The following is a 16,157-nucleotide window of genomic DNA, read 5'->3' as shown; positions in this document are numbered from 1 at the left end:
TTTTGTTTTACATACCTCCTTTTGCTAACAATACAATCAGATCTCCTGCGTCTTCAGCAGCAGCATAGTGGATTGGTCTTTCTCCTTCAATGTCCTGCGCATTGACGTCCGCTCCACTGTCAATTAACAGTTTGGTTATAGGTTCACTACCACCCAACATAGCCATGTGAAGGGGAGTAGCCTAAACGGAAGACAATCATTTCAACAAAGACAACCAGTTCAACAAAACGGTAATATTAAAATAAAATTCCAACTAAGGGCAAACGTGTTATCGATTCATAAGTTGATTTACACCTAAAATATTCTACAACGACAATGTTTCTTAAACCCTAAAAAAGGTTTTAGCAAGATATTATAAAATTTCCTTTAACTTTTTTATCGCATTCTCTCAGATCAAGCGCCATGCTGTATATCTACTTCACTTTACTTTTATTTTAACAATACAAGAAAAAATATCTACCTCACACATTTCTTTTTCAGTCTGACAGTCAGTGATGTTTTAGTTTGAGGCAAAATATCAAAAACTTACCAAACCATTATCTGTAGCATTAATATCAACATTGGGTTTGTCTAACAATAGTTTACACAAATCAGCATTACCACGGCGAGCTGCGAAATGAAGCGCCGTTGTACCATATTTGTTACGAATTGTTGCTTTCGCGTTACGTTCGATCAATAACTTTGCACTTAACTTCATGTTATACCTGAATGCAAAAGACGGGAAGAAAAATCAGCTCAGTGAATTCGTACACGATATCCCGTGACATTTCCCCAAATAATACCTGACATTGCATAACAACAATAAGCAGAAAGCGATTAGCTAATAGAAAAGAACAGCATTTTTTTCAATGACACATAAGAAGTATACTTTGTTGCGAGCAGTAAAGGAGTGTTCGAATCTTCTCCGTCGACATCGTCAATAGCAGCACCCAGATCTAACAAATACGCCAACACATTCTTTCTGTTGTAGCGAGCAGCCAGATGCAATGCTGTATAACCTTGAGCGTTACGTTGGTCGCGTGCATTATCTCTATCAACCGGGTTATTATACTCTGCGAAGAAGCGCTTGACAAGATCAATTGATCCCTCGCTGGCAGCTTGGTGTAAGGAGATGTATGAATCACTGGATATGCTCTTTTCGTCGTCAAGATCTGCCAATGATGATGAGCTTCCTCTGGGTTCTGGAACTTCATTTTTTAGCAAACGATATTCAGCAGGGCCGTTTGTTTTCTTTTCGTCGTTTTCCGGGCCGTCTGGTTCATCTTCAACTCGTCCTCTCAAGTTTAACAATCGTATACTCATTTTTTTACTAAAGCATAAAATAACACGTACTTTTAAAAAGCTTACATCTTACCGATTTGGTACGGGCCAATATTACATGAGAAAGATGTCCACAAAAAACACAAACAAAAAAAACAAACATATCTTAAACAAATTCGATGTAAAACACACCCTGGTGTTGTCTCAGCATTCAACTGATGTTTCATCCTTTTAGTTATTGTAAACTCGTACAGAAATTCATAAATTAAAATAAAATAAAATAAAAATGTTTTTTTTCTTTTCAAATATATATATATATATATATAAATATATATTTACATTCCTGAGGTTACTAGTACAAAACTATATTAACAATATCACAAAATGCAAAATAATAATAAAAAATTGATAAAACTTTAAAAATATTTTTTTAAAAATCACACTTTTGTGTCAAATGAAGTAAACGCTAATACTTTATTTTGGGATAATACAGAAAGCTACAGCTTTAAGAAGGGTTTGAGGAACTAAAGCTTTGTTAACTAATCTTGCTCATTAGAACAAAATCATGTAAAACCACACCGAACACATAACATGTAAAAAAAATTTCTTACATTAATATTGATACACCATAACAATTAGATGAACAGTGTCAAACATGCAAAGTCTAATTTTAGATAAGTTGTAACAGTACCAATAATCTGAACACTTATAAAATATAGAAGTTTGGGAAGTATTTATACAGCACAAGGAGATTTGAGGACATGTGACAATGACTTGTTTAGTTAGGTCTTTTTTACACAGCAACTTAAATAACGTAATTGTAACTGAAAAACCTGAACCTGTCGAAATAGCGAAGTCAACAGTAAAAATAATATTTCATTTTTTTGTAAACTTTCAATCATCCTCCTCGATTTTTAGTCTTTCGTATATCTTCTTAATAGTATCCGCATCATCTTCGAGCAACTCTATTGATGTTTTAATACGCTTCTTTTGTTTGTCCAACTCTTTCCTGTTGACGCTTAACTCTTTAAGAATATGTTCCTCTCTGCTACTAACTTCTAACTGGTTTTCTTTCAACAATTCGTGATCTGACTTAATGAGCCAATTAAAGAACCTGTCAGGGAAAAAAACGTGAGAGTAACTTAAAGAATGACAAAACAAGCAAAAAATTTTAAGATACCTTAATATTACAGCTTTAAAATATTTTATTAGAATAAACAAAAGCATATGCAAAAATAATATAAAAAAACTCACAGATATATCAGAAAAGAAAAGAAACCACCAGTTTGATGTCTATAAGCAGAAAGAAATATTGTAATCAAGCACAATTCTACACTTTGCAGTTAAATAATACGCATTTTATTACCCAAGAATACTCCAATCTCGCTCTGATTCTCATCAGAAATATGTGAGAGTATTTTATGCGAACCCAGGCAAGTGTCAGAATACTAACTGACATTGCAATTTTATGATGTATTGATCTGATCAAAAGGTAGAATAAATGCTGAAAAAAGTTTCTCTTAGCTTTCTTGTTTAAGCTCATTCTTTTAGCTAACATAAAATCTTAGCTAAGTGTAGTCCAGCCCAATTATAAGCCTAACAAAGTTGGTATACTCTTGAAGAACTAAACGCCCATACACACTCAGCAGTTTATTACGCCTTGTTTTACTCTCTGTAGTGATAGCACATAAATATAAACAAGTTAAATCTAGTTTTGTACCTCCACCAAAACTTATTGTTTGGTCTGTAAACCTTTTTCTTGTTATAAGAAATCATTGAGTTTAAAAGTTTGCGATCGCTCTTTTCGAACAGTCGCAAGTATTTGATTTGTGCTTTTAATATTGTATGGTATGCATTTTTTCTAACAGCTTCAATATCTCCAATGGACAACCCAACCTAGAAGAAGATTATTATAATGATAGGATTTTACTATATAACCTTTTTTTGTGGTGCTCGTGATTTACTACTTTTTTATTTGCTGTTTACAAGACTGTGCACCTCGTTCGTGAAAGAGAACGTTAACCCCTAATTATCCTGTGATAGCCATATGAAATCATTTGGGCAAAAGGGGTTAAAAGACTAGGTGTTTACATAAGGGAATAACACAGTAAATTTGAGGCAAAATCAAGACAAACATTTATAGAATTGTACAAATTTGACACCTTCTTATTGGTAGTGTCACTTATACATCTTGCAAAAAAAATTATGATAGAAATAATGCATCCTGGTACCTGCTTTAATATTTCTGGCAAAAAAACCCACAGGTTACATACACATTAGTTAACTTTTACAATAGGAGGCCTCAAAAAAGTTTTCTGCAGAATACACTTTCAATTCCCACTAAAATTTTCACCTTGAAAATAAATTTCCTTTAAAAACATGACGGCACTTACCAGTAAATTCATCAGCAATGTCGGCATCATAAAAAGAAAAAGGACTAATATAAAAAACGTTAAAACTGTGTAAGGCACTTTATACGGTTCATCTATTGTAGGTAAAAAAATATCAGAATATTCCAATTCTCCAATCGACATTACTGCAGTTTTGATGATAGAACGACCAGGATATCTGAACGCATCTTGTGTATCCAATAAAACAAAGAAAGCTAAGCCGAAAGCGACTATGAACATGCCGAATACAAACAACACACTGATCACTGTTTTGAATACTTCAATAAACATGACAACATAAATTCCAAAAAATGGAAATGCATACAAGTGTAAAAGTAGGTTGAGCCATGAAATAAGAATTACAATCGATCCGACATTCCATTTTATACTTTCCAACGACTGTAAATATTTTTGTTGACTTTCAGTAAGGTTTGTTGAATTTAATTCCAGAGGGTTTATATTAAAACTTGGGTCCAGGTTTTGTATGATAAAAGGTATGATAAAAACAATAGTTGCAGTGTATAAGATAATCTCCAGGTAATTAGCTATGTCTTTGAAGTATCGCCAACGCAAGAAAAATAACTGAACCAGCTCTTTCACAATCTGAATGATAGTAAAAGCTAAAAGTACCCAAGGTACAGTTCGCTGAGTTCTAGTTTTGATGCGTTGAGTTTCCATCTTGCTCATTCTAAACGGAAATAAGAATCAATTGTGAATAAAAACAAAACAAATAAAAACGGGCAATTTAAATCAATTGATCTAAAGTTGGTTATACACTGGATAAATACTATCAAACTCAAATCTTTGTTACCCCACAATCATGTGCAAAAAATCATTGCATAGAGGGGTGACTTATCAAGATTATTTTCTTTAGATGTGTGCACTTTGTATGATAATCACTTGAATACTTAAGCAGTTAATAATCATTCAAATTAGCAGTAAAAGTTTACCTGTCTTTGTCAACGAGAACTAATGATGTGAGCAGACCAACGAACACAAGATAAACACCTAGATTTCCCACAAACATGCGTAACCCTAACTGTGCAAATTTATCATTTATTAATGCGACTGTGACGGGATGTGACAACAACGACTCCCTGTGATGGAAAAGCATGCAGGAGGGACCAAAATAAATTTCGTTCACTTGATCATTAGGATTTAGATCAATATACTCAAAGTCATAGGTGATGCTGTAATTTGGATGAGTGACCGAATGCTGTGATGGCTGCATACATCTGTTTAATATAACTTCTGCAACTTCAGGTGCTACTGCGATGAGTTTCTCCATTGGATGTGTACCATTATTGTCGACATGACTGATTGCTTCTTTCCACCTATATTGTAACAAAATGTGTTTAGAAGGTAAGGCTTGTTTTACACTGCATGTTTACACAATAAAAAACCTTATGATGCAGAGTGCAAAAATATACATGCCTTTTGTGTTTTATAAATGCCATGCAAGCATCCCTCTCATGATTCTCTACAGCGAAATCTAGACAGTTTTTTCCATCTTTATTTTGATGTGATATACTTGCATTGTTATCAAGTAATAAATTGATACAATCAATGTGTCCACACATAGAGGCATGGTGCAATGGAGTTTCACCATTTTTATCAACCGCATCTACAGGTGCATCATTGTCTAATAACAACTTCGCAACTTTGGAGTGACCATATTGTGCAGCATAGTCGAGAGGAGTCCAGTTTACATCGTCTTTGCAAAATGTTTCTGCTCCATTCTCTATTAAGATATGACAAATGCGTCTAGAAACAGAAATAAAATTCAAGCAAAACATACTTTAATTAAAAAGGAAAAAAGCTCTGCAAGGGAACAAATTTTTATAGGAACAAACATTGTGGTTTTTGATTAGATTTGCAAGCTTGCAATTTTTTAAGTATTGGCAAAGGAAGTTACATCATAAGAGTATAAGTATAAAATGCTATTACTTGTGACCGTTAATGGCTGCTAAGTGTAACGGTGACCTGCCACGATCATCTGTTGAATTAACAAGAGCTGGAGTAGCCTCAATAAGTAATTTTAAGCAGTTAAACTTTCTAAACTTTGCAGCATCATGAATAGGTGTCTTTCCTTCATGGTCACTGCAATCTATTTCTGCTGAATACTTGAGCAGGATCTCAATGGCCTAATATATAAAGAAAATTGCTTCACATTTCTAATCTTTAAAAAATAAAGAAAACGAAAATACATATTTACTGTTATTCACTGTATAAAAAAACCTTGTCAACTAAAAGCATAATGTTCTAATGATAATCATTGAAAGATTTTGGTAGAAATGAAAAAAAGAAGGATCATTAGATGTCGTTTTCTTTGATTGATAAATTTACAAAAGCTGAATAATCAAAACAACCTCTTCGTTGCCAATAGTTGCAGCATAATGTAGTGGCCTTCTGTTGTTATTGTCATTGCTATCAACCAACACTTCACAACCTCTAACAAGAAGCAATTTTAAAGTTTCTTCTAAATCATCATCCACTGCTAAATGGATGAGAGATCTAGAACTAATGTCAACAGCATTAATGTCAGCATCAGCATCTAACAAATATTCAACAACATCCTTCTGTCCTTTCCACACAGCACACATTAATGGTGTAAAATCTTCATCATCTTTAGCATCAATTTTGGCACCATTTTTATGCAAATATTTAACAGTTTCTAGGCGACCAAATTGACATGCTCTGAAACAAAAGTATTGGAAACGGTTATTTAAATTTTTGAGGAGATATGAAAAATGAAATATAAAGAAACATCACATACTTATGCAAGGGAGTCATTTGTTGTTTATCAAACACATTGATTTTTGCTCCATTGTTTATCAAATGCTCTACAATACAACATTGTCCGCTTATAGCTGCCAAATGTAACGGCGTTTGCTTTGTGTCAGTCAGCGCATTTATATCTGCACCAAGTTTAATCAATGTTTTGACAGTTTCTTCATAACCAGCTTGAGCTGCTAAGTGAAGAGGAGTATCTTTTTCATGTGATCGGACATTGATAAATTTTTTTAACTCTTCATCCTTTTTGTCTTCAGGTATTTCCGCAATTGCTAAAAAGAAATCATTTACATTTTTTGTATTATCAAATCATAAACTTGTTTAAGTTATTACATTACTAAAGTACACAGTCAAATAAGTGCTAAGGCTTCTGATAACTTAAATATAATTTCAGGTCCTAGGTGTCAGGCACATTTAAAGCAGTTAGTTACATTAATCACAAATTAAAGCAAATCTGGCATAATGACTTAATTTTTGTTTACAGTTCCATTAACCATTGAATGCAGTAAAAAATACATTATATATTGTAAGTTGGGATGTAAGTCAAAAAAACGAAAAAAAAACTGATTTTATTTCTATACTTTGTGGCCACCCTGAGATAATTCCAATTTTTACTTCACGATTGTTTTCAAAGTTACGTAAATGCAAAATACAAAAGCAAAATATTTATACATTTTAGAATAAAAGCCACATTACTGTTATTGGTACATATTTTCAACCGGATTTATGATTTTTAGTTATCAATCTAAATTGAATTTCAAATCATATTTTTGCCTTGTGGTTTAATTTTAATGCCTGATAAAAAACATAGGACAGATTGAATTTTCAACACACCTTTTTTCGCAAGGAGTTCAATAAATTCACACTGGTCTTCTGATGCAGCTACATGAATCGGTCTTTCCCCTTCCACATCACAAGCAGAAATACTGGCGCCATGATCCATCAACATCTTAACAACGTTTTCATTTTCGCACAACATAGCAGCATGAAGAGGAGTATTCTAAATAACAATTTGTTTACTTTATTTCAGCAAAACAACTTTGCTATACTACTGTATGGGTTGCGGTTTTCCCCAAAAGTCCGAAAACTTGAACTAAGATAATTCAGGAGAATTACGCACATTAAAATTAAAATATGGCGCTACAATGCAATATTTTAAAGCAAGCAACAGCCACTTAATAATAGAAACAACTTCTATTTTTGTTGGAATAGTTAAACAAAAGCGTGACTGAAATAAGAACAGATTTTTCCACATAATAAACACGCAAAACCTGTACGCTGCAAAAAGCACTTAGAGCACAATTAATTTAAAGAAATTATATGTTTTAAATGTATTTTACTCAGAACATAGGTTACCTTATAAGAAAAACCTAATACTGTCATTAAAAAGACCTTTAAATACTTTTGTTAGGAGTTCAGTACTCCCCCAAGCGTAATTCCTGGATATCATTTGCTGCAATAAAATAAGCATGAAAATGTTAAATCTGGTACTCTATCATTTAAATGAAAGGTGGGAATGGTTGCTAGGATGTTGGTATGGCCCTTTATTCCTGATGTATGCTAATAATTTACTCAGCCTACCTTAGCATTGTCTGTTGCATTTATAGAAATACCAGCTTTTATTAAAATTTCGCACAGTTCAGCGTTTCCACGTCGCACTCCAAAATGAAAAGGTGTTGTACCATAAATATTTTTTGAATTTATATTTGCATTGCGTTCAATCAGACACTTGGCAGCTGCTATCATGTCATATCTAGAAAAGAAGTAATCTCAATATACATACACTTAAAAGGAAATTAATCTACATAATCAAAACACAAGTATTGTGTTAAATATAAAATAAAATTATTTTCTTCAATCAATTATCATGACTGCATACCTGGCTGCAAGATGGAGTGGTGTAGCGCTATAATCAAAGTCACAAACATTAACATTGGCTCCATGGTCAATGAGAATATTTATAATAGCTGTGTGATTATAACGTGCTGCTAAATGCAATAAACTGAATCCCTCTGTGTTAAGCTTGTCTATATCACGAACTACATCAACATTTTCCAGTGCTTTTTGAGTCAACATAATTGAACCATCAGTAACAATTTGATAAAATGAATAATCTTTTGGAAGAGAAATATGTTCGTCTATATCTGCAGCTGAATCTTTTTCATTTTCTTTCAAAAAGTTATGTATTTTTACAGTTGATGTACTGCTAGAACTTCGTTTTCTGAGGCCGAGCATCCCAAGAGCTCTGGTTATAGTCAACATAGCGGAATTCTCTTCCTCACCCTCATCTTCATCATCTTTATCATTTTTATCACTCTTCTCATCATTCTCTTTGTCACTGTCATCACCATTTCCATCTATTGAGTCATTTAAAGACGTCAGGCGATGAAGAGAAATTAATGTAATATCACCCATTATTAGCAAATCATCTAAAAATTAGATTTGCAGTAAAAACATTACTCAAGAATTCAAATGTTTTTGTGGGTTATTATCGAATTTTTAGAAACACAAACTGAAAAATTGTAAAGTTAAGCAATTTAATCTAACAAAGAGTTCTTTAAAAAAATGAAGTCTTTTTTTATGATAAATAGTAACATCAAATTGCAGAATTAGAAAATGTAAAGCTGAAATCTAAAATCTGAATACTACACTTAAGACTGAAATTAAGGTTCTGTTTATAGTAACAAAAGCTGAAAAAAATAAAGTTGCATATAGAAAAATGTGTAGCTTTTTTAAAAATACCTATATAAAAACACTTTTTATTTGATACATGTAAATAAAAATATAGTTACAGGTAAATTAGTTAATGCCATGGTAAGAATAAGAGCGATAGAAACCATATTTAAATATGTATAGTTCTTTTATTTCATTAATGTAAATTGGAATTCATTAATAGGGGAAAATGTAATATGTGGTGGATATTGACATGACTTTGTACCAAAAAATATGTTATATGGAGATTTAAAACCAACCAAAACCAAGATCCTTTTACTTTTGCACATAATAAGGATGTTTTTCAAGAGAGCTAAATTATCAGTGGTACAGTATTGTGCAAAAACATGTAATAAAATTAATGTGTAGTAGAAACAGCTATTTTGTTAGAAAGACTAAGTTTTAAGAGGATTTTCACAAAGGGAATTGTAAATGGCGAATTCGATGGCAAATTCGATGGCAAATCCGATGGCGAATTAGCCATGATATATTTTTTGATTTCCACGCAAAACAAAAAACATGTAGCACTCTTTTAGGTATTAAAAACAAGAGTTATTTTGATTTTTTTTTAGTCACAGTACTGTATGTGTATTGTGTCTGATTGATTAAAAGTTTACAGCAAAATATGCCACTAAAAAGTAGAAACTGTTTCCACTTTATGGCAAAGCAATCTTTTTTAAGGCAAGATCGAAAAAAACAAAACTGGGCATGCTCAGATACAGCTGGCATATTCACCTTCCAATCCGCTTCATGATACCTCTCTCCTTTATGAACTATTTTCTTTATTTTCAACCAAACAGGAAAAATAATTACTTAAATAAAGGTGTCAGAATAATTTTTTTACCAAAACAGTCTTTTTTGTCTGGATCAGGTGGGTATGGACAATTAAATAAGTTATTACGATAAAACAGTGAGTGTGCGTATTTAAAAACATACATTGTATTTCACAATAAATATTTCATCTTAAAGAAGGAGCTTTGATAAAAAATTTTTTTTGAAATTAACTGGTTCTGAGACTCCAGATTTACTAGCAGTTTATAATGAAAAATCAAAGTGAATAATCTTTATATAAGCATGCGTAACTTCAAAAGTAACAAATATAATAGTTGTTGGTAAAATAAGGACCTTATTATCTTTACAAATATAAAACAAGATGATGCAGTTCTATGTATTGTAATGTTGCTTATTAGTTATCAGTTCAAAACTTTCCTCACTTGAAATATAATAATTACTGTCATATATAAAAGATATACATAAAATAAGGTGCAAACTATATACAAGGTATACAGAGAATTTTTTTTACAATTATGAGGGTGGATCATGCATTATTGATTCATTTATTTTCCAATTTAATATCTTACAATGAGATAGTAGCACATTGGCTTAAAGTTGGTTAATTTACGGATGATATCAGATTGCCTGTTTTGTTGATCTAAAATAGACAAGAAAATATATTAATTGGGAGTTTTTAAATTTTAAAAAGTGTCAAATTCTTCTCTTTTTATTGTAAAAAAATAATTAATAAAAAAAAAATGCCAAAAATGTTGTAAACAGTAAAACTGATCAACACATAAGATTTTTCAGTTCAGCTTTACTTAATTTTAAAAAAGATCTTCTAACAAATTATAGATTCAAACACCTGTTATATTCTTACATTTGTTTTCCTATCAATCTATCAAATTAATTTTTTAATTTTGTCAATACTTTGCGAGTTACCAATAAGAAGTTCCTGTGGTCTACCGTAAGTTAAGAAACATTGTGTTTCTTACAAAAAAGATGTGTACTTCAATCAGTTATAGCACAGTTATGGAAGCAAATAGATTAGCAACCTACCTATTTATTATCCTCTTCCAGTTGTAATTTTTCTGCTATTTTCTTAGTGATATCAAATTGCTCTTCAATCATATCCACTAAAGATTTCATTCGTTTCTTCTGTTTGTTTAACTCCTCACGATTTGAAGTCAGTTCACGTAAAATAAGCTCCTCTTTACCTGCCATTTCTTTTTGCTCCTCCTTTAACGAATCGTAATCAGACCCCCGGATCCAATTAATGAATCTAAATTAATAAGCAAAAATTAAGCAATCAATGTTATCACCATATTTATAAATGCAAATATACTCACAAATCTTATGTAAAAAAACAATTTACCTTTTAGACCATCTCTTTTCATTTGGCTTGTGAACTCTCTCTGGGTTGTAAAATGCTTTGAGTAACCAGCTAGGATAAGTCCTATCAAATGTTGTAAGCATTTGCACTTGGGCTTTTAAAATACGAAGATAAGCTGTTTTTCGAACAGCTTCAATATCTCCAATGGCCAAACCAACCTTAACAAAAAAACTTGGTATATTTAACGTACAAAATTGTTTGCCAACGTCATATGTTATTTGCATGATTGTCTTGGTAACTTAAAATTTGCAAGCAATTGCCGAGTGCCAACAAGAAATACATAAGCCGATTTAGATAAAGGAAAACATGGAATGAAATACACAACAGTACTGTTGCAAAACAATTTGAATATACTTACAAGCAAGTTCATGATAAGGATTGGCATGATGACAAGGAAGAGTACAAAAATCAAAAAAGTCATAACTTTATGAGGAATCACTTTTGGGCTGTTTAAATGCTCTGTGAAAATTGAACTATATTCAAATTCACCGACCGTCATAACTGCAGTTTTCACAATAGACCTTCCAACATATCTAAATGCATCTTGACCATCCATCAAGACGAAGAAAGAAAGTGCAAATGCCACAATAAAAATACTGAAAACTGTTAACACGCTTATGACAGTTTTAAACACTTCCGTTAACATGACAACATATAAACCAAACAATGGAAATCTTTTCAAATACAGCAATAAATTTCCCCATGCGAACAATATAGTTACAGCACCTGCATTCCACTTAATATCTTCCAGTTTTTTTAAATAATCCATATCATCTTGATTTAATACTACTATGGTGTCAGAATTAAATTTTGAGTGTGAATTCTCAATTAGAAAAGGCATCAGAAATACTATTGTTGCTGTATATAGAATTATTTCCAAGTAATTGATCATATCTTTGAAGTAACGCAAGCGCATGTGCAAAAATTGCACCACTTCTTTTATTAGTTGTGCAACGGTTAGGATTAAAATGAGCCATGGCGCAACTTCTTGATATTTTGATTTTTGTAATCTCACATTTGGATTTGACATTCTAAAAATAGGTAGAAATCAGATATTGACATATATATTTACTGTTTTAGTTTAATAAGCTTAGAAATTAAAGATAAAAATTGTTTAAGAAAGATACTGCATTGAACACGTCATTTTCTAAAAGCACCTTAAATATTACCCGTAAAACTTTAATTTTAATACATCTGTTTAAAATTAACTCCTATGAAGGCATAATTGAAAAGATAACTTCGAACAGAGCCATCACCCTCCCCCCGAAAAAATTTAAGCTTCCGTTGAATAAACATGCCTTTCAAAAGTAGTACAAGTTAAAAAAAAAGAAAGTAATATGATAAATAATAGGAAGTTTTTTTAAATCATTACAGAAAAAAAGGAACTTTTTTAAAACGGTTAGCCAAGAATTACTACCTTTCTTTGTCAACAACAAGAAGAGATGTCAGTAATGCTACAAAAACAATATAAGCAGTTAGGTTTGTCAGGTATATCCATCTTCCAAGACGCGCAAACTTGTCATCAATCAGCGCAACAGTAAGTGGGTGAGACAACAATGATTCACGATGGTGTTTGACCATGGTAGATGGTGCAAAATATATATTGTTTATCTGCTTCTCTGGATGAAGATCAACGTAACAAAAACTGTATGTAATACTATAATCGGGATGTTTTACTGAATGCTTTGAATAGCGAATGCTGTTGTTTAGCACAACTTCTGCAGCTTCTGGTGCTGCTGCAATGAGTTTTTCCATTGGGTGGGTGCCATCATTATCAACATGGTTTATCGCTTCTCTCCACCTGAAAAAATGCAATTAACAGAAATCTCCAACATACTCTCAACCCTGTTCACTCCATGTTTTTCAGTCTAGTGTGGCACCAGAGAAGGGAGAGGATACAGCACCTGCAGGTCATTGATCCAGAACTACTGAAGCTTAGTTGATAATAATTGACATACTTGACATAGAATGTCAATTGTTTGAAAATATTCCAGGTAAAAGATAATTTGATGACATCAATTGGGTCATAAAATTCGAATTTGCAAGTATTACTGCAATAAAGGTTCAATTCTTAGTAGACATAACCACTGGGTAGAAAACAATTTATTTCATATAAAAAAAGTTTTAATTATGCCATTGGGATCGAAATTAAAGATTAAATTAACTATAAACTTGGTACAAGGACGAAATGAAAACAATATTATGTTGTTTCTGGTCTGCATTTTAGCCCTATGACTCTTTAGCAACACCTTATCCAACACTCCTATATGCAGGTCAGCACATTTAAATATTATGTTACAAAACATTACCCCTGGCCAAAATATGTAATATAAATTTTTGAGAATTAAAGATGGAAAAGTTACAACATCTCAGCACAAGTTATGCACAGTCAAAGAAGCAACGGCATCCATTTTGTAGCTAATTTGCCTTCAGGTTCGCCATTCACAATTGCCTTTGTAAAAAAAACCCTTTAAAATCTCAATTGTAAATTATCAAGTTATAAATTATTAAGTAAAAAGCTCCAAGTTAAAAGCTCCAAAAACCATATATAACAGCATAAGTAGCTTTTTATTCTGACATATGTTTACCTTTTATGTGTGACAAATGCCATGCATGCTTCTCTTTGATTATTCTCTACAGCCAAGTCTAAACAATTCTTTCCAAGGATGTTTTGTTGTGATATACTAGCTCCATAATCCAATAAAATTTTAATACAATCGATATGTCCATGTTTAGAAGAATGGTGGAGAGGTGTACTTAAATTCTTGTCAAATGCATCAACAGGAGCATCATTGTCAAGTAACAATTTCACAGTTTTTGTGTGACCATGTCTTGCAGCATAGTCTAAAGGTGTCCAATTTACATCATCTCGAGATGAAGTCTCTGCCCCCATTTCGATTAGTGAGTCACAAACGCGCCTAAATTTTTTTTAGAGAATTATTGAAATGACAAAAAGAATGTGTAAAAGAGTTATAATTTTAACACTGCAAATGATGACATAAATCATTTTTAATCCTATTGGCTGTCAGTACTGTTCTTCTGACTATATTTAAGGATAGTTGGTTCTTAAGAAGATGTTTATGTTTATATAAAGTTTCATTTTCAGGGCAAATGAAAATTTCTTTTTGGTATTTTAAAAAGAAAGACACATACTTATGCCCATTGATTGCAGCAAGATGCAATGGTGATCTACCCCTATCATCAGTTGAGTTGATAATACCAGGTGCAGCTTCACCAAGAAGTTTGACAGAGTTGTTTCTTCCTTGCTCAGCAGCAATATGAATTGAAGTCTTTTCCTCATTATCACCATGATCGACTTTCGCTGACTTACTTAAAAGTAAAGTAATTGCCTGAAATAAAAAACATTGGTTGATTTTTTTTACAATAATTTGTTACATATTTTTAGTTATTAACTTAAAATTTATGTTTGATTTAAAAAGAAGAAGTTCCAATCACAAAGCAATCAAAGATTATTGAGGGTCAGGGGGCAATGTGATGGTCAGGGGGGAAAATGTCCAAGATTATTTTGGTTTCGTTTAACTAGCAGCATATATAATATCGCCAATTAGTGGGGTATTTTGCATTTTGTAGGGTAAATTAAAGCAAGTAATTAAGTTATCCTATTAAAAAGATGCAAAAAAAGTTGCAAATTGTTACATATTATGCCATGCTACTATTATGGATATGTATGCAGAATGCAAGACACGTTATACAGGTTTGAAAAGCAACACCCACATATAAATATGAGTTTACCCAAGTATCAGTTTATCATGTAAAAAATGGGTTTAGATGCCATTGTTTGAATTTTGAAAAGACAATTTTATGACTTGCTTGACATCCACTACTGTTTGTTATATGAGATATAATATATATGAAATATAACCTCTTCATTTCCCATATTTGCTGCGTAATGGAGTGGACTTTTGAAATCTTTATCGACCGAGTTTATCAAAATGTGCCCTCCACGATTAACTAACATCGCCAGTGTTTCATCCCAGTCTTCCTCAATAGCAAGATGTAACAGAGTTTTCATGTTGATATCTGTTACATTGATCTTCGCTCCAACATTTAGAAGATAATCAACAACATCGTTTTGTCCTTTCCAAACAGCACACATTAAAGGCGTGAAATTTTCATTGTCTTTTGCTTCAATTCTTGCGCCATGCTCTTTTAAATACTTGACAATATCAAGCCGTCCATGCTGACAAGCCCTAAGACACAATTTATAATTATATTTTGTAGAAAAAACCTTCCAAATATTAACTTAAAATAGGATGCGGTTCATTTTTTCCAATTACACCCACTCATCATGATTGGAGTTCCCATCAAGATTATTCAGTTATTGTCTGCTAGCTACTAATTATTGATAAGTGGTTATATAACATTTTTTGCCTTTTTAATATAATCAAGAAACAAAGCAAATTTAACAACATACTTATGCAAGGGTGTCATTAACTGGTCATCGCGAACATTGACTTTAGCTCTGTTTAAAACTAAGAACTTCACTACAGAAAGTTGCCCACTCATAGCTGCTAGGTGTAGTGGTGTTTGTCTTGTATCAGTGCGAACATTTACATCTGCTCCAATGGAAAGTAGTGTTTTAACTGTCTCTTCATAACCAGCTTGTGCAGCTACATGAAGAGCAGTGTCATTCTCATAAGATGTTGCATTTATGAAGTTTCGTTGCGCATTTTCACGTTCTTCTTCAGGGATCTTCTTTAACACTAAAGCATGGGATTATTGTAAGTAAATTGAAATCAACAACCAGTCACATAAACTTTCTTATGTTAACAGGGCTTTAAAAATTCAAAATCTTAGTACACATTTTATCTTGC

At 32.2% G+C, this 16,157-nt stretch overlaps 1 protein-coding gene across 1 annotated transcript in view; it reads right to left on the bottom strand.

Annotated features, from left to right (window-relative positions):
* LOC130645934 (uncharacterized) overlaps positions 1 to 16,157 on the bottom strand; it is a 32,629-nt gene that overhangs the window by 5,799 nt on the left and 10,673 nt on the right. The window contains exons 5-31 of the mRNA XM_057452060.1: positions 15,758 to 16,046; positions 15,206 to 15,533; positions 14,476 to 14,672; positions 13,911 to 14,240; positions 12,740 to 13,123; positions 11,681 to 12,353; positions 11,305 to 11,480; positions 10,991 to 11,211; positions 10,517 to 10,587; positions 9,737 to 9,935; positions 9,090 to 9,133; positions 8,323 to 8,876; positions 8,025 to 8,196; positions 7,278 to 7,443; positions 6,427 to 6,715; positions 6,020 to 6,347; positions 5,598 to 5,794; positions 5,085 to 5,414; positions 4,601 to 4,984; positions 3,654 to 4,338; positions 2,981 to 3,156; positions 2,515 to 2,553; positions 2,158 to 2,374; positions 2,001 to 2,064; positions 869 to 1,331; positions 530 to 704; positions 16 to 181 (exon numbers count right to left, since the gene is read on the bottom strand). Coding sequence (XP_057308043.1) covers positions 16 to 181; positions 530 to 704; positions 869 to 1,331; positions 2,001 to 2,064; positions 2,158 to 2,374; positions 2,515 to 2,553; positions 2,981 to 3,156; positions 3,654 to 4,338; positions 4,601 to 4,984; positions 5,085 to 5,414; positions 5,598 to 5,794; positions 6,020 to 6,347; positions 6,427 to 6,715; positions 7,278 to 7,443; positions 8,025 to 8,196; positions 8,323 to 8,876; positions 9,090 to 9,133; positions 9,737 to 9,935; positions 10,517 to 10,587; positions 10,991 to 11,211; positions 11,305 to 11,480; positions 11,681 to 12,353; positions 12,740 to 13,123; positions 13,911 to 14,240; positions 14,476 to 14,672; positions 15,206 to 15,533; positions 15,758 to 16,046 — 7,317 coding nt within the window. The remainder of the gene's footprint in view (positions 1 to 15; positions 182 to 529; positions 705 to 868; positions 1,332 to 2,000; positions 2,065 to 2,157; positions 2,375 to 2,514; positions 2,554 to 2,980; positions 3,157 to 3,653; positions 4,339 to 4,600; positions 4,985 to 5,084; positions 5,415 to 5,597; positions 5,795 to 6,019; positions 6,348 to 6,426; positions 6,716 to 7,277; positions 7,444 to 8,024; positions 8,197 to 8,322; positions 8,877 to 9,089; positions 9,134 to 9,736; positions 9,936 to 10,516; positions 10,588 to 10,990; positions 11,212 to 11,304; positions 11,481 to 11,680; positions 12,354 to 12,739; positions 13,124 to 13,910; positions 14,241 to 14,475; positions 14,673 to 15,205; positions 15,534 to 15,757; positions 16,047 to 16,157) is intronic.

This window comes from Hydractinia symbiolongicarpus, chromosome 5, assembly GCF_029227915.1.
Source record: "Hydractinia symbiolongicarpus strain clone_291-10 chromosome 5, HSymV2.1, whole genome shotgun sequence".
NCBI lineage: Eukaryota > Metazoa > Cnidaria > Hydrozoa > Anthoathecata > Hydractiniidae > Hydractinia > Hydractinia symbiolongicarpus.
This window is presented reverse-complemented; position numbering and strand designations above follow the sequence as displayed.